This window comes from Lepidochelys kempii, chromosome 7 (genome assembly GCF_965140285.1).
Source record: "Lepidochelys kempii isolate rLepKem1 chromosome 7, rLepKem1.hap1, whole genome shotgun sequence".
In the NCBI taxonomy this organism is placed as follows: domain Eukaryota; kingdom Metazoa; phylum Chordata; order Testudines; family Cheloniidae; genus Lepidochelys; species Lepidochelys kempii.
In genome coordinates this window covers 21,416,714-21,441,975 of record NC_136386.1, presented here as the reverse complement: position 1 = coordinate 21,441,975, position 25,262 = coordinate 21,416,714, and the positions used below count along the sequence as shown (strand labels likewise).

Below are 25,262 nucleotides of genomic sequence, written 5' to 3'. Positions count from 1 at the left end.
GAAGGCTTGAGACTGCACCCCAGAGCTGCTAAGACGCTCTCAGGAGGGAGACCAAGGAGCAACTCTTGAAGTGCTATGGGGTTTTCTGATTCTCATCGAGTTTGTTTGGGTTCAGCCTATGGGTGCCTGACCCATTCCCTGCAACTTTAGAATTGCTTGGAAACGGGGTCTCAAAGGCTATCACCTTACATCCAGATGGAGAAATGTGATTCAGGTTGAATGTAGAGCTTCTCTTCTCTCAGCCAACTATATGCTTAGCTTCCAGGGATGGGGTTTTGAGGCTGAGTGAGCGTATCTTTGACGTGGTAACTACCTTATTACTATTAGTGTAAGCAGTGTCAGGATAAGCTCCACCCTGACATCTGGTGGTGAGGTGTGGCAAGTTGTGGAAAAAAACTTCAGGGGCTGATCTCATTTGCATAGGCACACCCACTACGCCTAGAATGAGGCCAAAGCTGCCCAAATGGTCACTTTGGCTGCTGTGGGATCCCCAGTGTCTCTGTTATTGGGGCAGGAAGAATAAATTGTTATTATCCTGATTATGGGAACTATGCTTGGAGCTGTACTTGGCCTTTTGTTATGATGGAGGGACACACCATCAACTAAGTAGCACTCGCTAGGCAAGGGTCATGGGTTCCAAAACTCTGTGAATTGAGAGAGGCTGGGGATGAGAGTTAATTCTTGGTGGTATGGGCCCCTTGGTGAGGGCCTTACATGCTAATTGCACTTCCTCTTCTCTCTACTGTGGAATATCAGAGCTAATTTTGATTTCATTAGAAGTCTAGTTACAGACTGCTGAGCTCACTCTAGGCTAATAGTGCACCAGCACTGCGGCTTCCCTACTACAAGCTGCATTCACCAAAGAGCTGACCTGACTAAGAGCTGAAATCACTGAGTGTTGTGTAAAGTAGTGGGGGAGCCTGAAGCTATAGTGTGGAACAGTTTGCGGGACGGCTGGAGTGCCTTGTGGACAGGCTGGTGGAGCAGTTCATAGGATGGTGGGAGCTGCTGGTGGGACACGGAGCAGTTCGTGGGACGGCGGGAGCTGCTGCTGCTACTGGTGGGCTGCAGAGCGGAGCCGAGCAAAGCAGTTCATGGGGCGGCTGGTGGAGCGGAGCGAAGGCCTATGGAGCTGTGGGGCGCTCAGCTTCTGATCATGTAAGGTGCCTCTTACCCCTGCCCCCATCTCCACCCAGGTTGGGAGGTAAAGCTCCGCAGATAAACTTTCGAACTCTGGGGCTGCCCTGACCAGGGACAGAGACTTTTGGGTCATTGGACTTTTGGGACTTTGGGGTTGCTGGACTCAAGAACCAAAGGGAAAGGGGCATGCCCCAATTTGCTTGGGGTGGGTTTTTTTGCTCATGGGTTGTGGTGTTTCCCCAACATAATGCCACATTGTTTCTCTCTGTTATTAAAATGCTTTTTGCTACACTCAGACTCTGTGCTTGCGAGAGGGGAAGTATTGCCTCTTGGAGGCGCCCAGCAGGGGTGGTATATATTTGTCCCAGGTCACTGGGTGGGGGCTCGAGCCGGTTTGCATTGTGTTATTGGAATGGAACCCCTAGATATTGAACCCGGCCCTTGTTGCTGCCAACTCTGACGGGCAGAAGGGTTATATTAGTAATGGCTGACGGTGTGAACTGTTGATCTTAGTGCTGGGTTTTACTCAGTTTACAACATGCTGCTGTCATGGCAAGAATGACTCTAAAGTGAACTGGGCATTTGGGGGGAGGGATAGCTCAGTGGTTTGAGCATTGGCCTGCTAAACCCAGGATTGTGAGTTCAATCCTTGAGGGGGCCATTTGGGATCGGGGCAAAAATTGGGGATTGGTCCTGCTTTGAGCAGGGGGTTGGACTAGATGACCTTCTGAGGTCCCTTCCAACCCTGATATTCTATGATACCTGAGAGACAAGTGCCTTTCAGATTACTGGAAAAATCTCATTCTATCCCTGCCCAAGGCAATCCATGTTTTTCACTGTTCTCACAAGAAAGGTTTAAAAATGGAGAGAAAAGTGGACTCCGCCCCTTCCTCCTTTTAAAATTGGATACTAGATCCATCTAAATGCAGGCTCACGTGGCTTTTCACCGAGTTACGTATAGTTCTGGGACCCAGACGTGCCAGTGCTCCAGGCAAAGAACTTCCACTTAAGCCAAGAGGATTTTTATGCCTGGAACAGTTGCACGTCCGCCTTTTTGGGGCTTGTTTCCCCACTGCCCTCAACTTTGTGTTATAATATCTTTGCAAAGCAAATGCAAAAAAACCGCTACCACCACAGAATGGTAGAAAATCCTCTTTGCACCGATATGAATGACAACACAAAAAGCAAGACACAGAAAATCAGGACCTCCGGCATCAATAAATCCCAGAAATGAGTTAACAGTTTAGCACCAAGATCAGGTCTATATCACAAAGGGACTTGCTTGTATTTTCCCCACGTTGAGGCCCATTTTCAAATTTGGTCACGTGCACATCAGCCTATTTACCTGCTGCCTTAGCACTAAAGCTAAATCTTGTTACAGGTTTCAGAGTAGCAGCCGTGTTAGTCTGTATCCGTAAAAAGAAAAGGAGTACTTGTGGCACCTTAGAGACTAACAAATTTATTAGAGCATAAGCTTTCGTGTTACCATATAACACCCATTGTTTCATGTTCTCTGTGTACATAAAATCTCCCCACTACATTTTCTACTGTATGCATCCGATGAAGTGAGCTGTAGCTCACGAAAGCTTATGCTCGAATAAATTTGTTAGTCTCTAAGGTGCCACAAGTACTCCTTTTCTTTTCTTGTTATAGAAGCTCTTTTGAAATAAGGTCTGAAATATATATATATACACACACACAGAGAGAGAAAACAGGTTTAGAAGACAAATAAATGTCCCTTTAATACGCACTTTAAAAAGCCCCTTGTACAGAAACCATTTTCTCCTGTTCTCAGCGATTCTCAAACTTCATCGCACAGCAATCCCCTTCTGACAATAAAAATTACTAAATAACCCTAGGTGGGGGCGTGGAGGAGCAGAGCCAGAACCAGAGCCCTGCTGCCCCGGGCTGAAGCCCTTGGGTTTCGGCTTCAGCCCTGGGCCCCAGTGAATCTAATGCTGGCCCTGGCGACTCCATTAAAATGGGGTCACAACCCACTTTGGGGTCCTGATCAAGAGTGTGAGAACCACTGTGTTATATCATATCTCTGGAGGATAGAAAAGAAACACCAATACAGCAACAGAATTATTTTGCTGCTTGGCCAAACAGCAAAAGTTTCAGTATGGCCAGACCTCGGACCTTAGCGAACAGCCCCTGTCAGTGCTATTTATGCCCCAGGCATATTGGCCTCAGCCACAGAGACGCATCTGGGATTGTCAAACCGTCCTACACAAAAACACATCAGTCAAAAGGTATAGCATTTGCTTGACAATCATGCCTGTTTAAATAGGACACAGCTGGGACTGATTACATGTTCCAGCCCAAGGACACTGTCAATATTTACAACCAGAAAAAGCTGGTCATTAAGAAATATTGTTTATTAGAAAAAAAATTAGAAGTGTGAATTATTGCTTTAAGTTCTAAGAGCGACCATGTATCAGTTACTGGGAATCATAAATCAGGAAAGTGACTGGCTCAGTCACTAGGGGTAAAATTCAACCCCGTGCAGAAGGCCAGCACCAGATAAGTCCTCAACATGGGTGCATTGGGCTTGTGCTGGCCCTTTGCACCAGTGTGAATTTCCCCAGGTGACTATCTGTAGGGAAAACTGCTGTAGGGGCAGATGATGGGAGCAACCACCTATTTAGTGCTCCTCTTAAAATAGGGAAAGATTTATCATGAGGCTCCCACCTGTAGGTTCCTTTTTGTCCCTGCTGGACTGTGCTAACACACTAGGAAGAGGCTTGCCTAAGTTGCTCAGATCCCCACCCTAGTAGGGAAGATAGCAAAAACAAAGGAGTCCTTAGAAAATCGGCACAGGAAGTTTGCCCTGCTGCTGCCCATGCTGTACCTGGTCTGTGGTGGGATGACTTTGTTCTGTAGAGGCTCTCAAGCCAGCATCACAGTCACTTCTTAAAAAATTGGTTACAGGCTTGAGATCTGCAAACTCCTAGACTGCACGGCGCCCCCTTCCCTACACATCTGTAATTGCTCAATTGATGTTTCAGTTTGAATGCAAGTAACCCGTCTTCCTGTCTACGCTGCTGCAATTACCACACGTCCGCTCATGGTTGAAACTGAATTGTGCTGACTTCACACAGGCAGCAGATGGTTAGTAACGCATAAGGGGCCATGATTAGAGGACAATGGGATGTGAATGCTGAAATGCAGCTATCCGGGAAGCTAATGTTCCATTCAGCCAGGGCTGCAGCACTTACCGTTGTGAATGAAAAAGGGGTCACCGGAGCTATGTTTTCAAACAGAACAGGGCCTCAAGCAGTACCGCAGAGCTGAACAGCCCAGGATTTTAGGGGTGTTCACAAGCTAAACTGGGATCTGAATATTGCAAATACTTTCTTCGTAATGGTCTGTCATAGGAAGATCCAGACAGCACTAAGGCTGGGATGTGCAACAGGGCCTAACAGAGTTAGGCACCCAAATCTGTTCATATTCAATGGAGCTGGTTGCCTAATTCTCATAAGCTCCTTTGAAAAATCTCAGTCTAAAACTTTAGCATGCTCAAAAGCCAGATCACAAGTTTGGCTTAAAGACTGAATCAAACCCTACTGAAACTCAGTTTGCAATCTCTCCAGCTGCTGCATCTATTACATGTCTCACAAAGCACCTAGGCACTTCTGAAAATCTCCTTGGCTGCCTACCTACATCTTTGGGTGTCTATATCTCTTTAAAAATCTGGCCCCACATATTTGCCTAAGGTGACAGAGGAAGGCTGTAGCGGAGTAAGGAACTGAACTGTGGTTTTTAGTCTCACAAGCTAGTGCCCTCAACCACTGTTCCCCGCTTCCTCTCTTAGGGCTGGGGAACACCACCAACCAAAGACTTCTACAGAAATCAACAAGCATCAACAGTGTGACCTAATGGAGGCTTTTAGAATAGGTTGGACAAACACTTGCAGGACTGGCCTAGGTTTACTTAGTCCTGCCTCAGCATGGGGGGCTGGCCTGGAGGGCTTCTAAAGGTCCCACCCTGTCCTACATTTCTATGCTAAATGGTATTTTTTTGAAGGGGTGGCTGGATTATGTATCCTAGCTGAAATATGACCCAAGCTGTGAAAGGTCCATGCTGTGCAGGTCTAGGTGTTAGTGATCTAACAGTTCCTTAGTACAGTGCCAATATCAGCGATTAGCAACATCAAAATAATGGCAATCCCACCCCCACCACTACGAAATGGTTTACATTTTATTTGTGTTTCCATAAACCATAAAAACTACTGAACAGATGTTCCTTAAGTTGCAATCCAATGGGGAACATGCTCTTTGAGACCCTGAATACAGAAGTTATGGAGAGAGAATTTTAAGGCCTTTATTGATTCTTGCTCCCAGGGATGTGCTGGGGAGGAAGAGGGGCAAGAAAATATTACTTGGGCTCTAACTGCTGATCAGAGACATTGCAACATCCTCATCTAGGATCTGATCCAAAGACTAACTGAAGACAATGGAAAGTCTCCCATTGACTTCAGTGGGGAGTGAATTAGTCTCCTACTTACCAGGTGGTTACATTCATACATTTTTAAGCCAATCAAAATGCAGATTTGCCAAGATATGACCTGTGTTCCTTAACCCCTGGTTTTATAGATGCACACATAGACAGAGTACACTGTTTTAAGATGGCTAGGTCACTTTCAAAGCTGGATAAATCCAGACAGATGCTGCTTCTTTTGATCTAAATTAGACAGCTGTAAGGCACTGCAGTGGTCAGTAGGGGTGGGCAAGGATAGCAGACCCGTTCAGTTTAAAGACTTAGTCTTAGAAGTAGTCTCTAACGACTTTGTTGGACCATATTAAAGCACCATACTGAGTGACTTGCTTGGTGGAGCAGCAATGGACCAACACTGCAGCAGATGTCCGGTTAGTTTCGCAGTTTCATCTCAGTCCCATTGACGAGCCAAACCAAGCGGAAGCAAAGTGCCAGGAATCCCGTGCCCAGGAGGTCGCCCAGGGCAGTGAGGTAGGGGATGGAGAAGTTGTCTGGATCCAGGGCCTTCCTCCACACCAGTCGCACAATTAGATCAGCCATGTAGAGCAGGATTCCCACCTGTCCAGAGAGAAGACAGACCCAGCGGTCAGCGAGTGACAGGCATGCAGCTGGGATATGGTACCTATTGCTAGAATATACTGTCATTATGATGGAGGGATGGAGTTCCTGCTGCCAATGAAGACAATGGGAGACGTAAGTGTGAGCAGGATTGGGCCTAAAAATGTAGGGAAAAACAATGGGCCAGCCCGCAGAAGGTAACTTCTGTAGGCAGAGGTTTTATGCTTCTCTTTTACGTTAGCGATTCGGGTCTTGTCTACCTCGTTTTTCCTGGCAGTCTCCCTGGTACCAACTGGAGATCTAGTAGGTTTTTATCACATCAAAGATACCAAGCAAGTGAACCCTGAGTCACTGAAAAGAGAAGTGATTTTTATCTAGACTATTTAAAAATCTTTGTGGTTTTATTTGTTTTTCATTCACATTTACCTCAAGATCCCGATAACCAGCTGTAGGAAAAGCTTTTGTTAAAGATTAAAGACTGCCTTTTTAATTCAATTAAATATTGAGAGAGTTCTCCCACTCCGTATCTCTAGGTCCTCCAAGGGACATCTCAGCATATCAGGGACCACAAGACTGGGCATTTCTAAAGGGAATAAACCAAGCAGAAAAAATAGCAAGCACAACTCTCCTCCCCCTGCATCATTTCCTAGTCTTCATAGATTATAATGCAACTAAAAAGAGCACACGCCTAGTGTTTCCTTCACTACTAGGTCCCCTAGAAATCAGCTGTGATGTTGCTGAGATTCCATTACCGGTGCTGTAATTTATTGCATGTATTTTCATATTTGGCTCCAACTGTGGGAGTGGTTTTGCCATGGTGGATATGCAGAATAGCAAGTTTTTTGTTTTTTTTTAAAACAACTTCAACTGTGGTGTCGGGGTTGTGTGTCATATAATCACAGGCAGAGGATGGCAAAGATTCACCCTCAGCTCAGCTGGACTCTTTTTATTACCTGCAGCAAAGCAGCAGTCAGATAAAACATCACAAAAGTGACGGTGATGGCTGTGTGCCCGCCCTGCAGCAGGCGAATGGTGTACAGGAATACCAGGTGTCCGGGGATAACCAGCAGGAACAGGACGCGGGCTGACTTGGAATTCACCCCTGGAGAGAACACATGTATTAAAATGAACCAGAGCAGTTACTGCTTGAGGGGGAAAGAAGCATGAAGCTGTACATCCTTCAGTGACCACAGACACATTTGTGGATGTTAAATACCATTGCCAGGAGAGTAGGAGAGAGATATGGACTGTTGACAACTCATTTCTGAAGGATACTCAGTTCCTTAATATAACATTAGGTATCGTGAGTAACTATCTAGTTGTTTCATCCACCCCTCTGGATCCCACTTCTCACACCATATAAAGTATTTCTGGGACTGCCCCCAGCAGCTTTTTCTGGCATTAACCTCATAATAAAACCATGTTCTACATACATACTCAGCTCCCTGATTCTCTCCTGATCCTCTTGCTTAACTTCCCACAGCTGTTTCATTCAGCTATCCTACGCAGCTCCGGTCCCCACTCAGCTCCTGCTATGAATCACCGTGATCCACTTTCCTAGCTCTGACTCTGCCCTATCGTCAGCGCACAGACTTCCAACGGAAAAGCAACATAAGCCAGTCATCTAAAAGTAACAGACCAGATTCGGATTTTGCTTGTGTCAGTGTAACTCCATTGCCTTGATCAGAGCTACTCCTGATTTTCCCAGCATGAGTGAGATCAGAATCGGCCCCACTACGTGCTTCAGTCCGCTTCTAATTCATGCACTGGGGCATCTAGGACGGTCCCAGTTACAATGGGTGACTCGCCCTGAGCGTGAATTTGAAGTTTCTTTTCAAATGATTTGTTGCCAGCCACAGATACTCTGGAGGCCAGTGTTCCCTGTCCATCCACGGAGCAAGTACAGCACAGCTAGTAGGAACAAGCTTCCCCCAACCTGCCCTTTGCCAAGGTACCTCAATCCTGCCCTGGAGGTTCCCCCTCTCAGGAAGGAAGAGGAGCGCCATCTCCACAACCCATGCGGTCCTTAACCAGCCAGGGTGACAAAGGGCGCTCTCGTTGGGATGATGGGTTTTGCGATGTGCACACCTGGGGTTCATTGTCTACCTGACATGAAGAACGTAGTGCATGGATTGGGCCAGTTCTGCCTCATCTTGTAGGGCAGGACTCCAGGCATGCTCCAGAAGTGCAGGAATGTGGAGATGCGGCTGGCTTGGATGGCTACCAGATTCCCACCAACACCTGCAAGTGCAAAATGCAACAATCCCATAAGCCTCTCTCCTAGTGGCAGCAAGTAGCCACATACAATGCATTGGTCTCTAGGGACTCAGCAGAAGGTTGGCCAACCTGTATCTGCTCAGATGCGCAGTGGGCATGGTGGTTAAGAAGAGATCAACCCAAACCCATGTGTCATTGTGGTGCTGTTTTATTCACATGCTAGGAACAGTCACAAAAATCACAGGAAGAGGAACGTTCAGATGAATGTCTCTTTTTGGTGGTTTTATATAAAACATTCTCCCCTGGACCTTCTGCTTGCTATGACAAGTCAAATGTTGCATGATCTCCAGCTGGCATGAACTGATCTCTGGGAAACACCTGGTGCAAACAGCCGGTGCAAAGGCAGCTGCTGCTCTCAGTTCTGCTTCTTGGAGGGACTCAGCTAGAGAGACTTTATTATTTAAATCACAAGTGAAACAGACCGTGATCATCCTGTTCATTTGGAAGCACCTGACACACTTACTAAGTGAGAAAGAATCAGATGAGAATGAATCAGCCCTAACCATGTTGGTTAATTAAAAGGCAATTAGTACCTTCCCAATTGTTTAATTCTGGCAAACATGAAATAGCTGCTACATTCTCCATTAGACCACTGACTATATTCTGGGGAGCAATCCTGCATTGCCTATGGGTCTGTATGTACCTGTGTGTGGCGGAGGGAATGGGATGCACTGGATAAAATAATAATGAGCTAAATCCTGCAGCTTTTACTTGTTTCTTTTCTCAGGCACTCTCTCTCTCTCTCTCTGTCACTGAAGGTGAAATCTGCCTGAGTGAAAACCGAGTAAAGTCTTCAGGACCTGATCCAAAAATAATATGACCTAAAGGGTGATATTTGCAAACTGACTCCCTGAAAGGGAACCCTCAAATTGTTCCTGGGCATCTTTGCCTATGCAAACAGGGAGTTGCATCAAAACAGGGGCATGCTTAATTCTGCAGATGATTTTGGGCCAATAAATGTTCTCTCAGATATCTAGCAATCTGTGAGAACTTTTATGAGCTCTGATCAATGGAATAGCTTTGATTTGATTTCCTAATGTAGCTTTTTGGCTGATAGCACTAGAAAAGGTTTGTCATAAAGGGTGTGTCTACACTGCAAAGTAAGATCAGAGTTAATAGAACCTGAGTTAGCAGACCTTGGGTTTGTTAATCTAGGGCTTGAACGTCTACACTCATTTGTAACCCCAGGTTAGGAATTGCTGAACCCTGGGTCCCAGCCTGGAGCTCCAAGATCTACCCTGCATTATGCAGCCTCGAGTCCAACCACCCATATCCCAGGCCTTGTCTACACTACATGGGAAAGCTGATCTAGCCTACACAATTTGAGTTACGTTAGTAGTGTAACTCAAGTCAACGTAGCTTAGATCTGCTTACCACGGGATCCACACTATGCGATATCGACTGGAGACACTCTCCCATCGACTCCCCTTACTCTTCTCGTTCCAGTGGAGTACCGGAGTCGACGGGAGAGTGATCTGCCAAAAGATGGCCACTCTAGCTCTTTGTGTAGTGTGGGAAAAGCTGATTGTCCACCAAACTTGACTGTCCAAAGTACAAAAAAAGTTGGCCCATGGGACTGTGGAATACTTTTGGTGGACTCCCAGAGCACAAGTCCAGTGGGGCAGCATCTGCACTGCAAAGCAACACGGTTTGAACCCTGGGTCCCAGCTTGACTCAGGCTTGGACCCTCCACCCCCATGAGGTCATGGGATCTGGGTCAGTGCGATTTGTGTGTAGTCAGAAGCAGGGTTAGGCTTGAGCCTAAATTCGAACCGTGGGCTTACATTGCAGGTAGACAGGTTTAGCAAGACATCTTGTGGGTATTAGAATCGCTGCAATTTAAAGAGCTGCTAGACGACAAAATGCTTTGCATATGGAACAACGCTGTAATTTCTTAATGAATGTTGGTTTCCTCTAGAATGAGCCTAACTTGCATTAAACATTATATCAGAAAAAAATCAATCCAAAAGCCCAGGTTGTTTCCACAGTTGGCTAATCTTGATCATCAATGTGTATCAGAAGCTTGAACTGATTGCACAGCTCAGACTGTTGATTTGGGATTGGAAGGAAAGGAGTTTTATTGTGATATTTTGCAGTGATTGAATGCTCATGAAACTCAGGGTATGTCCACAGTGCAATTAAAAACCCACAGCTGCCCCTGTGCTCGTGCGGCTCAGGCTAAAGGGCTGTTTAATTGCAGTGTAGACGTTTGGGCTAAGGCTGCAGCTCAAGTCTTGGGACCCTTCCACCTCACAGGGACCCAGAACCTGGACTCCAACCTGAGCCCAAATGTCCACACTGCAATTAAAGAGCCCCTTAGTTGAGCTCCAAGAGCCCAAGTCAGCTGGCATCGTCAGTTGCAGGTGTCTAATTGTGGTGTAGACAGGCTAACAGCAGATGTAGTCAGCTGGGGTTATGCAGGCTTCCTCCCCACAGCTCTGCTCAGTCCTGACCTGCAGCTCTCCCTGCTATTCCACTCCAGAGCCTCTCCCGATCTGAGGATATGTCTACACTGGAATCAGAGGTACAACTGCAGCTCAGTTTGGCATACTCACACGAGTTTTCACCTAGCTAGCATGGCTCAAAATAGCAGTGATTCGCAGAGACCGCAGAGCAAGCTAGGAGCATGAGCAGATACCTAGGGTTCTGGGCTTGTACAGCCCATGCCACTGCGTCTTCACTGCTATTTTTAGCCACACTAGCTAGATTACAGCTAGTCTGGGTATATCTATACAAGCTGTAATCACACCTCTGACTGCACGGCAGACGTAACCTGAAAGTGCCAATTGTTCTGCAATGTGTGATGTGGATAAAGCAAAAACCAGACGAGACCACAAGTCTCATTTTCTTTGGTAACGTAAGCCGGCAAGTGAACCCAGCCCTCTGGAGGTGAAAGGACAAAAACATAACCCCCCTCAACCTACCATTAATCACAGGTGTAAAAACTGCCATGCCTTCGAAGTTTGGGTCAGTTACAGTTTTGTCCAAGATCAGCCCACCAATGCTGTTAAAAATGACACAAAATAAAAGCTTATTACCTATCATCTGTTACCAGGCGCAGAATACAGAGACTGAGGCAAGGACTAACTGTCCTTTTTGTTCTGTGTTAGTACAGCATCTAACACAATGGGGTCTTGATCCGCGACTGGGGTTTCTAAGTGCTACCACAATACCAATAATAATGACAGCTATACAGGTTGTATTTGACTATGCAGCAGATGTGTTTGTTTTATGGAACACACTGATCCATCAAAGCGCCTCTAACAATGACAGGTCCTGAGACTAGAGAATTTAAAACCATGTCACTATAAATCATCACTGGAATCTCAGACAGGCAGAATATTTTTTTTTTGGGGGGGGGGGGCACTGTCCTGGACCTTCAATTAGGCTGACTGTTATTCCCTGAAAGAGAAAAAGATGTTCGCAGAGTGTGGAGTGAGAAGGGTGGTTCCTAGGTTTACCTGCTGATGCTCATTGCAACAATCACCGGCTGCCATCCAGACTTCAGGACCTCAGCAATAGATGGACTTTGCTTGGCAATAGCAACCCAAAGAGGAATCATGATAACAAACACAGCGCAGATCAAAGGCGAAAGGTATTTCACATCTGGCATGGAAAAGAAATTCAAAGTTAAATGCGATTTACATGCCTCCAATTGCATAAGAGTGTAAAATCTGACTGGACACCACCATTACATTCCTGACTGACTGAAAGAAAGGAAGCACTGCTTGGGACTGAAGTCTTCATGTTGCAAGATATAAATCACATCATCCAGGATATTTTTTTCCCCCCACAGTCCATAATTCACCTCCGAAACTCACCGGCACAGGAAAGTACAAAGGCCAAGAGATTAGGAGGATTCAAATCAAGTTAGATAGATATGAATCACGACGTCCACACCATTTCATTAGACTGGATAGAAATGTATATGGGATATAAACCCTTTTATTTCAGGGATAAGTCAACCACTAACTCGCTGGGGCTAAGAAGAATGTTTTCCTGTGGGCAACTTATGCCATAAATAGACATGAGGGGGCATCTCACCCCTTCCTCTGAACCACCTGGCACTGGCTATTGCTGATGCCAGGGCAGCAGACTAGATGGACAACTGCTGTTTTCTGATGCTCCATACATCAGACAGCTGAGGGGCAGGATTTTTACTTGCTGGTTTATGTTCATTTCTATTAGCTACATTTCCCTTTGGCAGCAGCATAACCTTGAAACGACCTTCAGAAGCAAATGGCACTTAAAAAATGCTGCCCTACAAGAAAACAAACATGACTCAGCACCAGAAACATCTTCAAGAGATGGGGATTGTGCCAGGCCTTTTGAGATGCTAATAATTTGTCTATAGGGCTTCTCCATCTGCTCTCTGTATTAAGTCCAAAGCTGGGCATGGTAAAACATAGGTTTTGCAGGTATTCCAATATATAACGCAAGCTTGATACATTTCTAACCTAAGGCCCTGACAATATGTTTGGGAAAATGCATGTAAGACACGATTAACTTTCTTAGGCCACGTCGACACTACCCACCGGATCGGCGGGTGGTGATCGATCTATCGGGGATTGATTTATCACGTCTAGTGTAGACGCGATAAATCGATCCTCAATCGCTCTGCAATAGACTCCAGAACTCCACCAGGGCGAGAGGTGGAAGCGGAGTCGACGGGGGGAGTGGCGGCCGTCGATCCTGCACCGCGAGGACGCGAAGTAAGTGATTCTAAGTTGATCTAAGATACGTCAACTTCAGCTACGCTATTCTCGTAGCTGAAGTGGCGTATCTTAGATTGATCCCCCCCCATAGTGTAGACCAGGCCTTAGAATAGTATCTTATCATTATGAAAGCTTTTTTACACAGGGAGGTACTTATCATAGTGCACTTCACCCACCACTGAAATGCAGCCTCTTCTGGGGTGCAAATGGCAGCTGTTTAACAGTGCATAGCACCCCCTCAAGCCAGCTAGGACAGGAAGCAAAGACGCACGATGGGACATCCAACCGAGTCAGATGCCAAGTATCCCCTTGCTCTTTTGGGCATTTGGCAATTAGCTTAATTTTAAACCCCACACATACAGGATGTTCACATCTATCACATACGATCCAAGGCCCACTGTAATCAATGGAAAGATTCCCTTTAGAATCTGTATGTCAGGCCTTTGGACCCAGTTCTGTCACCCTTACTCAGGAGTAGTATCTTACTAAGCAAGCAGTCCATTGATTATTACTTGTTGAGCGAAATACTATTCAGCGCGAGGAAGGGTGGTGTAATCAGCCCCGAAGTATTTAGAACTGGAAGGAGACATGTTGATTTTAAAAGATTATAAAACACTGTACTGGAACGAGAGCATTATACCTCCAGGGGAAAATGTAACTTTCAAAGGCATGTAACATTCTGGGCCTTCCATGACTCAGTGTCCTTAAGGGAATATACTTCTCTGATCAAGGCAGGGTCACACACCCTATCCCACTTCCCTCTCACCTCCATTGAAATACAGAAGAGTTTGGAAACCTGGGAATTATGAAAACCCACCAATTGGGTGATGTCACACTAGTGACTGACACAACGTAACCAATCCTCTGCCAGAGCACTGCTGAATAAAACTCCAGCAGAATTTATGCCCTCTCCAGCCAGACTACTCAGCTGCAATGATAGCCCCCTAAATTCACGGCTGCTCATTACTGTATTTGTACACTAGGGTATATGTTATCACCTTACTCCAGAATGCAGTCCCGGAGAGAGATTACTGGACGTGGAGATGCAGAAGGCCAAGCCAGTTTTGTGTAGGTAGCTGGCATGGCATCTTGGGGAACTGCACACTGAATAAATACATTTCTGAAGCATAGGAGAACTAGAATGAAAGGACTATTGGACCTCCCCCAGCCTCTTTCTTTCTGGGATATGGATTCAATTGTTCTCCTATTTGTAGGCATATGGAATAAGTTATTGGAATAGGAAAAAGCTGTCTCTCTCACCATTTCTGCTGTCAGTTTTCAGTGAAACTTTGGGTTTAATTGTTACAAACTTTTCATTTTTTAAAAACATCCTCAACAGACGTTGTTTAAAAAAAACAACCCAGCCCTGAACCTTTTCTCTTTCTAGGTCAGGCCCATGGTACTTTGCTTAGCTATTTTCAAACATCAATTAAAGCATAAATCACATTTCTCCCCAGTTCCAAAAATGTACTGTGCATTTTCCAGGCTCATATAGGAGAAGCAGTTCACGGGCCAAGGTTTTTAACCCATTTGTCACCTCTAGGATTATGGATACACAGCAAAGAAACACCTGTGGCTGGCCCAGGCCAGCTGACTCAGGCATTCAGGGCTCAGGCTGCGGGGCCATTTCATTGCTGTGTAGACTCCCTCCCACCTTGCAGGGTCCTAGAGCCTGAGCCCAGACGTCTACAAAGCAGTGAAACAGCCACGCAGCTCGAGCCTCGAGAGCCCGAGTCGGATGGCACGGATCAGCCGCGGGTGTCTAGCTGCTGTGTAGACATACCCTCAGAGCATGGTTAACACAGCAGTCACAGCACTGGCCTAAAGAGGGTCTCTTAGGAGAATATATTCTCTCCCCCATTCCAAGATGATGATAATGCTTTGTGCTCCCAGAGGACCGGAGACATCAGCTAAGCCTCACAATAGCCTTATGAGGTGGGGAGCATTATTCCCATTTACATGTGGGGGTGCAAAGGCAAAGAGAGCATAAGTGACTCGGCCAGTGTTGCAGTGAGTTAGTGACAGATGCAAGACTAGAACCGAGGTGTCCTGAATCCCAGTCTTCTGCTCTAACCACTGGACAACATTATTTCCATTCCACTGAATGGTCCCAAAACCCTTACAATAGACCGGACAGTCATAGGACTTACCTACAAAGCCTTTTCCATCTCTATCTCCCACCTCCACAGCCCTACAAGACCACTCCCTGTTGTAATGCTGTGTCCAGTCTAGCTTCAACATTTCCAGGACTGTGGATGCTTCCCTTCCACAACTGAACAGCTCTCCCTAGCAGGAGGCTTCCCCGACAGCTGAGCCGCAGAGACTCTGCTATGTACCTTACCTATGTATTTAAAGAGGGTGCTGCTGATTCCTGCTAGCAGAGAAAGGGTTATCAAATCTCCAAGGCTCGCTGCTATGGGAGTGGCGACGTTGTCTGGGTTTATCCCCACCTTCCTCGCACCGATGATCACGCCGATCATCACTAGACCTAGAGAAGACACAGACCAGGGGTTCAGACACAGAGGATGATGCTGTTTTTTGTGTTGGCACCATTGCTCCACACTGTGCCAAGGGCTGCCCTGGTTCCGGGATGGCCCATGGTGGCTTAAAGTTGCCTTTGCCCATCACTTGGTGCAGCATCCAAGTGGAGTTTGATCACACTCAGGAAATGTGCCTAGTGTTCTCACTGTACTGAAGAACACGGCTCTGCCACGGGTCCATACACAACAAAGCAAACACCACGGCTCAGTGCAGAAAGCACTGAATGGCCCAAATGTAGATGCTGTCATCCCTGCCAGATAGTCTCTACTGGCCTAAAGTGGGACCAGGAACAAAGCACATTCATAGCTATGCACACAGTGGGTACTCAAGACCAGGCAGAAGTAGCAGGGGACTAGAGAGGTGCCATTCTCTGGGGTCACATCTAGATTCCACAGCCCAAAGGCATTTTCCAGAACAGCATTCAGTATTATTCAGAGTTTTTTACTTGCTTTTGAATTCTTAAGTGGCATGGGGCTGCCACTGCAGGTCACAAGCCAGCTCCACATCCCCAGCATAAGGGTCTTGGCTGGGCATCCGTTTCCCCCAGCGATCCCTGGCTGCCAGAACAGCTGCTTGGGGACCACAGCTCTCTGGGCTGCTCTAATTTACAATGTGGCCTGGAGGCTGGACAGCTTCAGGATCAAGGGGGTATAAAAGTAGCTTCTAGCCACGTACACCCCCCCATCCTGAGGTGGGCTAAGCAAAATTCAGCTGCAGCTCAGGATCTGGGGCACAGTCTCCTGCTGGTTGGTGAGGATGGAATTTTGGCTTATTAATAGAAACCCCAAAGGCCAGGTGAGAGTCAGACTCTGAGAACAAGAGAGCGTCCTGCTACAGCAGTGCAAACCAGAACAGAGCGCAGCAAAATGCTTTGGAGAGTCACAGCAGCAGCAACAGTTCATTTTTGGGGAAATGAGACCTTGGCAGAGATCAGACAAAACTCTTATCTGTGGGCAAGTCAACTGACAGACACGTTTATCAGCCTGACTTGAGTGTTTTGTGACTGTTCAGGGCAGTAGCTGATCTCCAGCCTCCAAAACAAGCCCAGATCCAATGTCCTTCGAGCCTCCCATGGCATTCTGTCCTCTGCCACTGCCCCGAGGCACCTGACCACTGTTGCGTCCCCTGCTGACCACCATTGGCATGGCATGGGGGACGCAGGCCAGGAAAGGAGAACACTCTCTGGCTCAGAAACCTGTGTCTGCTCACAAAGGCCTGCGAGTGCTGAATCTCCATGTGTGCCTGGAACATACTCCATTCTTCCGAACACCACACCTCCAGACAACAGCTCACACACGTGCACACACTAGCCCCTCCCCTCTAACACGTGCACACAATTCCCCCCCCGAAAACACCTTCCCCCCATGACACAAATCACCTGGCTCCCTTCGATGCACAAACACGACCTGCTTCCTTAACTACACATGTCCACACAACAGCAACTTGTCACCATAGCTAGGAAAGACCTTAACATTAGCTGAATGTGTGTCAGCAAAGTCCTTCCTTTTTACATCCAGTCAATTCTTTGGAGGAACAGAGGTTAATAAAAGCTGTGAGGTTTTTATAAACTTCTGAGAAGTTGTCTAGTGCTCCTCAGCACAGGCACCTCTGTTGTTCTTGGACTCTGGCCTAGGAACATCTGTACGCTCTGACTTATCCTCTTTTTCTTAGACAACGCCATGTGTGCAAGGCTACTGCATAGGGTTGCCGATTTTAGCTGGATGTATTCCTGAAGGTTTCGTCATATGACAATCTTTAATTAAAGATTAAGCTTTAATTCCTGGAGACTCCAGGACAATCCTGGAGGGTTGGGCAACCCTAGATACACAACACATTGCTGCCCACTCAGTCACTAATAAGGATGTCATGCTGCTCTCTTGTGGCAGATGTGTGAATTCCTACTTTTCCCTTTAACCAGACCCTCCTTATAATGACATCATTGTGGAACGGCCTGCCAAGAACTCAGCTCCATTATCTTCATTTCACAGAGAGGGCCATGCAGATAGAGAAATGAAGTGATTTGTCCAAGTTCAAAAAGTGAATCTGTAGCCAGGAACAGAACTCAAGAGTGCTGACTCCCATCCCCATGCTTTAAACACTCGATCATACTAATCTACCATTGACCTTCCGTGAGGAAAGGGACAGCTTTGACAGCCATTTCCCATCCCTTATCAAAAGCATACCATATTTCCCTAGATCGACATGCTCTTAGAGAGAAGTGTGTGTGTGTGAGAGATGCTGTAAAAGAGCAGTGCGTGTATGCATGAAGTACCCTTTATACTTCACAAAAAGAAAAGGAGTACTTGTGGCACCTTAGAGACTAACCAATTTATTTGAGCATAAGCTTTCGTGAGCTACAGCTCACTTCATCGGATGCTTCAGATAACCCAGGGCATTTTTCAGTGTGGTACCAATTTACCGCACGTCCTGGCAGCACGGTGATTACAACACCCACTCTGCACTTAGTCGTCACTCACACTCAGCCCTGAGTGTTACAGGCAGTCTTACTGCAAGATGGAGCACCCAAAGCTTTTGGATGGGCACTTATGTGTGTTAATCAGTGAACTGCATTTACTGGCTGGCTGGAACACTGGGCTTTGGATATGCTCAAAGATCTTCCCTGGGGTCTTCAAAATGATATATGATTGGCCACCAGGGAGAAACAGGAAGGGACTCCTCTGAAGAATGGTGCTTTTAACATAGAGCACCCCTTGCTGCTGCCCTGCAGCAGGAATGAGCCCCAGCCCTAACTGGTCTGAAGAGAATCCCAGTGGGGGAGGAGTGTCTGAACTTTCAGAGCACTGGGAACACACTGAATTTCTTTTCTGTCTTTAAAACAAAAATGTGTGTGAGAGTTTAGAGCGGATGGATGGCGCCAGCTGTTTGACGACTGGCACGGGGGGCAGAGCAAATGAATGGCCCACCCTTTGGGTGTGAGAGAGGCCACAGAACCCAGAAATCAACAGATCATGGGACAAAAATGAACAAAAAGGGACGGGGGTGCAGGACACAGACACAAAACAAAGGAATTTAAAGGGACATGGAGCGGAGGAGAGCAGACAACACCTGCAGCTCAAAGAAGGCATTCAAGGAGTCAGTAGACACCACCCATGAGAATTCTGCGCAGATGTGTGTGCATGAATGAGGAACCCAAAAAAGGCCCCAAAGTCACAGCGAACCCCCACATCCAACATTCTTCTCTTGGACTGATGGATGGCACCACCTTGGCCAGTGCCAGGAGGAGGCTGATGAGGTGGTTTCTGGACTTTCCCTGGAGACTGAAGTCTTCTCTTCACAGAAGAGGTACAGCATGGATGAAGCAGGGCAAGCTCACCCCATCACATCTTGTCTCCTAACTAGGGGTGCGAGGGGAGCTCTCACTCTATGGTGCATTCAGTCCTTGGCCTCCCTAGGTGTCAGTTTGTGGTGGTGATTTTAATAATCCAGTAATATTTTGGGATTTGGCTGCCTGTCCACTGGAAGTTCCACCAAGACCCCAAAATCGTTTCATGTCAGCTACTGAACAGTGTCCCAGATGGGAAAAGAGCAAACAGTCCATGGAGAGCAGATGTGCATGGAAAGGGTGGTTTCTCACTGGCCCAAATTACCGGGTGTGGTGGGGTTAACGAGACTCACCTAGGGAGAGCGCAGCTATGAATGCTGTAGTCACACTGCTCGCACAGAGCACTGCAGCCTGATTCAGCTCCACGTGCCCCTTTGAGATCGCTCCCAGGATGACAGCAGCTATGGCAGCCAGCAGCCCCACTACAGTGGCCTGTACCTGTTGGGCAAAAATCAGCTGGTAGGCAGAGTTCCATGTGGGGTCCGTGACCCTGAACACATACACAGGAGCCTGCGATCCCCTTCATCACCACCAGCATGGCACTAATAAGACATGGGGATCATTCCACCCCACATTCAGGAAACTGCACCCCAGAAAGCCAAACTCCAGCTGAATTCCTCTAAGAGAAAATCCCAATTCCATCCAAACACTCACTATAGAATGTAACGAGACGGAACAGCCTGAGAGGGCAGTTTAGCAAAAGAAAGGAGCCTTTTCCAGCTCCAGCTGGAGCTGCTTACCTGAATCAGGGCTAAATTGCAGGTGGCCATTTTCCACTGTTCCTGGGTATCATCCATCTGTCCAGTGTTAGCCTGGAAATCAAGAGAGAACGTGAAAGGCACGTGAAAGAAAACGTGAAAGAGAACGTGAAAGAACTCCTGTGGCACTGGCAGCAAGAGGGTTTCACTTGGACCCTCTAGGAGGGAGTAAGTGAACGTCAGCATGATGAAAGATGCTAGCCAGTGTCCCCAGTCTTCCTCACTTCCCCCTCTCTCATTAATGAGTATCCCCCTGCCCTAGCCTCTGAAGGGCACCAGAGTTCAGCTCTGGTCTCTTGCAGGTGGGGTAGGATATCAGCAGACACGCTGGGCCAGACTTTCCAAGGCAGGTACCTGAGCTGTGTGCACTGTGTCTGCAGGAGCTGATCCCACGTGTGAGCACCCACCTAGTGCCAACATCCCCGTGCAAGCTCTGCAGGTGCTACAGACGAGTGTGCAAATTCCAGGCTCGCAGCTCAGGTGCCTGCTTGTTAAAACGCTGACGTACAGCGTCAGGAGCTCAGTGCTGCCGAGAGACGGAAATATGCTCAGAAGAGTCACATGGTTTAGTCACTTCTGCCAGATACAGGAGGCTGACTGTGGCCTTTGACAGAGCCCATAACCACCTGGGCCCATCTCTACTGGTGCTGCTGATGGAAACTACTGATGGATTGTGCTGTGCAAACTGAAGGGAAACGACACAATAAAAAAACAACGCAGCCTTCTTCCCACAAGGGAAAAAAATACCCTTCAGAATAAGGAAGAAGCAGGCTATAGATGACAAATAGTATCTTTCTTTTTCAGGCTACTCAGATTCCAGTCCAACCCACTGTCAGACTCAGCAGAGAAAACCTGTCACCTCGTGCACAGAGCACAGCTGAACTGTTTGTTACTATTTATTCTTTACAAGCAGTTTTGTGGCCTGGCCTGTCTCAGGGGCAGACCTGCAGTAGGGGCATCCCACAAACCAACAAAAGGACTCCTAAAGGACAGATCATGCTGCTGCCAGAGGGGCTAGATCATGCCATAAGTTGCCGAAGCTACTAACGGTCCCAAGAAGTCTTGTGGGGACTTAGGGACATCCACATGCTGGTCTGCGGGGACAGCTCACTGCCAGGGATGGGAAGGAAAGTGTCAGTACCCATAACGGTCAGTGGCCATAAGGGGAGACATCTCAGTAGTGCAGCCCACAGCTCAGCACTGGTAGCCACTGTGCGTACAACCAATGTTCTCTTTGGTCTCTCTCAATTTTTGCAACACCCTCCACCACCGGCAACTGGACACATATGGATGAATCATCCTTTAAGAGGCGACCAGCTGCAGAATTGGGATGAACCTTTTTTAACACTCCCCCCGCCTGAAACACCTTGTTTCAGCTTAGCAGGGAAGGGGATGGGGTCTCTGATTCACACACACACACACAGAAGAGGATGGGGTCTCTGTTTCTCTCTCTCGGTCACACACACACACGTGCGCGCATGTGCGAAAGTAGGACCTGTTGGTCAAAGGATTCCTTCCTGCTCAAACCCCGCACTCCCCCCAAAGCTTTTACACTTACAGCAGTAGAGAGTCTGGACGCCAGGGTCATTTCAAGGTTACCCTTCAAGCCAACCAGGGCAGGAACCAGGATAAAAACTTCTGTAATTGTCCGAAACACATCCCAGTGCTAAAAAGGAAGGCAACATGAAGAACGTCAACCTCATCTAATGCCATTTTGCCTAGATAGGTGTTCTCCTTCCCTGGCTCATTTCCTGTCCTAAAACATAAGGCATGCACTGTGAACAACTGGTGTGCTCCACCCCAGAGGCAGCTGTAATCTGATGGTGCGTGAAACAATTTTTGAGTTTACAAAGTGTTCTCTGATCTCTTGGGCAGATAGGTACTACACAAATAAGAGATGTTATTAATGACTATTATTATCCAGAGTCACAACAGTCAAGACAAAGAGATTTTGAACAGGGTATAAAAAATACTTGTGCTTTAGGGCTTAAGACAATCTCTATCTATTAGGAATTAGGATGATACCTTCCTGGAAGCATCTTCCCACCCTGCGTTTCTGGATACTGAACTGGATGGACTGCAGGTCTAAACCAGTATGGCAATCCCCATATTCCGATGATTGCCTTTGAGTTGAGTTACATGAAGCTGATGTTTCAAACTGTGACATTCTATACGATCTGAAATCTCAAGTACAGTAGACCCTCAGAGTTACTAACACCAGAATTTCGAACAAACCAGTCAACCACACACCTCATTTGTAACCAAAAGTATGCAATCAGGTAGTAGCAGAGACAAAAAAAGAAAAGAAAAGAAGAAGCAGATACAGTACTCTGTTAAATATAAAGTACTAAAAAAATAAAGGGAAAGCAGTATTTTTCTTCTGCATAGTAAAGTTTCAAAGCTGTATTAAGTCAATATTCAGTTGTAAACTTTTAAAAGAACAACCAGAATGTTTTGTTCAGAGTTACGAACAACCCCCATTTCCGAGGTGTTCATAACTCTGAGATTCTACTGTGGCTTCAGTGACTAATGCAGAAATAATGTGCAACTTATTTGAATATACCTTTAAAGATAACGTCTGGCCATGCACTGAACTACTGTATGTTCAGGAGGTTAACAGATAGTCATGCTGCAGCCAGAGGAGATCCTCTTGGAGAGGAGTGACACACCAGACAAGCTTATCAGAAGGTTCTGAAGTCTGCAGAGCTATTCTGAAACTGATCCAAGTGCTGCAACAAGACCCCTTTTCAATTACTGTGGGAAATCTGATTCTGGGACAAACTGAGGAGGACTATCAAAGTTCCTCCTAATGTCGCTTCCAGTTTCATTGTTGCCCAGTGGAGCCAGTTAGGAATACAAGGATCAAATTCAGCCCCGGTGTAAGTGGATGGATCTCCCACTGACACCATTGTCCAGAGGTCAGTGGCCTGGCATCTCAGCAGACTTTAATCCAGCTGAAGACACTGGGATCTGCAGGCAGTCAGCACCTTTGAAAATCAGGCCACAAATAGACCTAATTTAATAAACACCCACTACAAGTGAGGAAGGTGGTGGGCAAAACATCTCTTCTGAGCCTCCTGTAGTGATGACCTGGAAAAATAAGCTACGGGATGTTAAGAGCTAACATGAGTGGGGAAGGTGTACTAGTCATACTACCTGAAAGTCTTTAACTTTTGTTTGATTTTGTCAACACCTAACTCAAACACCTGAAATACATTTGGGGTGGAAAAAAAGAAAAGAGATATTTGTTAAAGATTCAAACACCCCTCTTTAATTAAGGGGTAAGAAAGCTTCCCTCCAGTACACATTTGATCCTTCCAGTGAGTCTTCCAGAAAAAACAGGAAAGACCAGACTTGATCTTCTTCCTGTAAAGAACAGGCATAACTTTACCTCCTGCCACCCCACCTCCCCCAAGCTTGCAGGTTTTATACATAAAAAGAAGCCAAAAAAGGACAGAAACACAAGTGTTTAATTTCTTTTGCAGGCCAACTTTAAGGATCATGGTTTGTCATACCAATATGCATCCGATGAAGTGAGCTGTAGCTCACGAAAGCTTATGCTCAAATAAATTTGTTAGTCTCCAAGATGCCACAAGTATTCCTTTTCTTTTTGCGAATATGTTTTTGAGTTTCTATTGTATTCTTCAGATTCCTGCATGGATCCTGCAGGCTTCAAGCCAAAGTAGGCTAAGTTAATGGAGTGCCTTGTACGATTCGCAATGCTTCGCTTTACATATTGTATCTTTTATATGAATTACTTTGTGGGTCCATGGACAATTAATTAAAAATGAAAAAAAAAAGTCAAAAAACCCACAATATTCAGATCACTTCATTTTCCCCCCATTAGAGAGTCTCATTAGTAACATGCCAGGAATCCAAAGGCAGTATTAATTATTATAATTTGTACTGCAATAGTGCCTGGAGCCCCATACTGGACTAGCCCCCCTTGTGCAAACTGCTGTATAAACTGAACAAAAAGAGTTTACAATCTGAACTGAATGAAACACAAAGATTGAAACCAGTTAACACAGAACAGTGATTTTCAACCTGTGGTCTGCAGACCCCTGGGCATCCACAGACTATGTCTAAGATTTCCAAAGGGGTCTGCACCTCCACTTGAAATTTTTTAGGGATCCGCAAATGAAAAAAATATTGAAAACCAGTGATATAGAGGAACAGTCCTCAGAGATGACAGCTTCCCAGGTGGAATATTCCAGCTAGATTCTGTGGCATTTCATAGGCGTACAGGACCAAAAGCAGGGCGGGGGCCTTTCACATCTGCACTGGGGTCAGAGCAAAACTGAAGTGAGCTGGCCTGTGCTGTCGGAGAAGCTCAGGGCTGGAATACTGGATGGTGTGGCATCTCAGTCCTGAGCTGCATTAGCAGAGCAGGATTGGGCAGTCGGTCTGGAGCAACAGATGGGTGCAGCAGGTCAGGACTGCAGCCCAAGTGTGTGTGTGTGTGTTTGGGAGGGAGCAGGGGAGATGCCTGAATAAAGACTTCAGGACTGAGTCTAAGAATAGTAACATTTTCATGATTCCTCCAACACCAAGTGAAGTGAAAACAGGTTTAGGAGGAACGTGAACATCCCCCTGCAGTATCGCAAGCCTACACTGTGTTAATGTCACAAAACTAGGAAGCGAAACTCACGAGAAACCCAAAATAAAACTGACCTCCCTCATTTCACTGTCCAAACTAATCCAAGCAGAAAAAGTTAAACATAATACATTGCATAAAGCAAATAATTTTATAAAAATCCCTGTCAGTGCTAACAATCTCATGTGCTACTAGCAACCAACGGTGAAGAATACTTCATGCATACGGCTATAATGTGGACAGTGTCTCACTGAGGATGAAAGAGAAGCTTTATTCCTGAATGTTCATGCTTGAAATGTAATCCTCCTGGATCAAATCTGATTCCTCACATTAATGTAACACAGTGGGCCAGATACCAACCTGTAGTCTGCAAGGCTGGTGCCTCTCTAGCAGTGCAAAGCAGTCTGGAAGACGGTTCAACATGTTGGCTGCAAATTCCTGTGGGGTAGGTGGAAGTGTCTAGCCAGAGCAGTTCTAAGCCATACTCCGCCCCCAGTGCAGGGAGCAAATCATGGCCATGACTAGAGCACTGAGCCATTCTGGTTATCCCCAGAGGGAGGAACAGACTCTGAGGGGCTGCTACCAGTCAGGGCATCCTAGAGTAGCCTTGAGGCTACTCACTGGGGATGCACAAAGCTGATTTACAACCACCTTCCCAGCCCCTCTAGTTGTGTCAAGCCCAGCTGAAGATTTGGGCCTCAATAGAAATTCTATCTGTTTAAATTAAAGTACAAATAGATTAATTTGCATATATCTCAGATTGTGCTATCATTTAGCATTTGGAACCTATCACTGTGCCAACTTCAGCCCTGAAATAGGCGGGTGCACAATTCCAG

At 46.5% G+C, this 25,262-nt stretch overlaps 1 protein-coding gene across 4 annotated transcripts in view; it reads right to left on the bottom strand.

Moving 5' to 3' along the window:
- Positions 1-2,856: 2,856 nt before the first annotated feature.
- The window catches only part of SLC41A3 (solute carrier family 41 member 3), a 36,438-nt gene continuing 14,032 nt past the window's right edge, over positions 2,857-25,262 (bottom strand). For 3 of the 4 annotated variants that reach the window (XM_073351337.2, XM_073351338.1, XM_073351339.2), the window contains 9 exons: positions 21,388-21,495; positions 19,812-19,883; positions 19,365-19,509; positions 15,529-15,675; positions 11,934-12,078; positions 11,397-11,476; positions 8,302-8,436; positions 7,149-7,297; positions 2,857-6,195 (listed from right to left, as the gene is read on the bottom strand). In XM_073351337.2, the coding sequence (XP_073207438.1) occupies positions 6,010-6,195; positions 7,149-7,297; positions 8,302-8,436; positions 11,397-11,476; positions 11,934-12,078; positions 15,529-15,675; positions 19,365-19,509; positions 19,812-19,883; positions 21,388-21,495 (1,167 nt within the window). In that variant the 3' untranslated portion in view covers positions 2,857-6,009. The remainder of the gene's footprint in view (positions 6,196-7,148; positions 7,298-8,301; positions 8,437-11,396; positions 11,477-11,933; positions 12,079-15,528; positions 15,676-19,364; positions 19,510-19,811; positions 19,884-21,387; positions 21,496-25,262) is intronic. The other variant, XM_073351340.2, reaches the window with a different exon arrangement.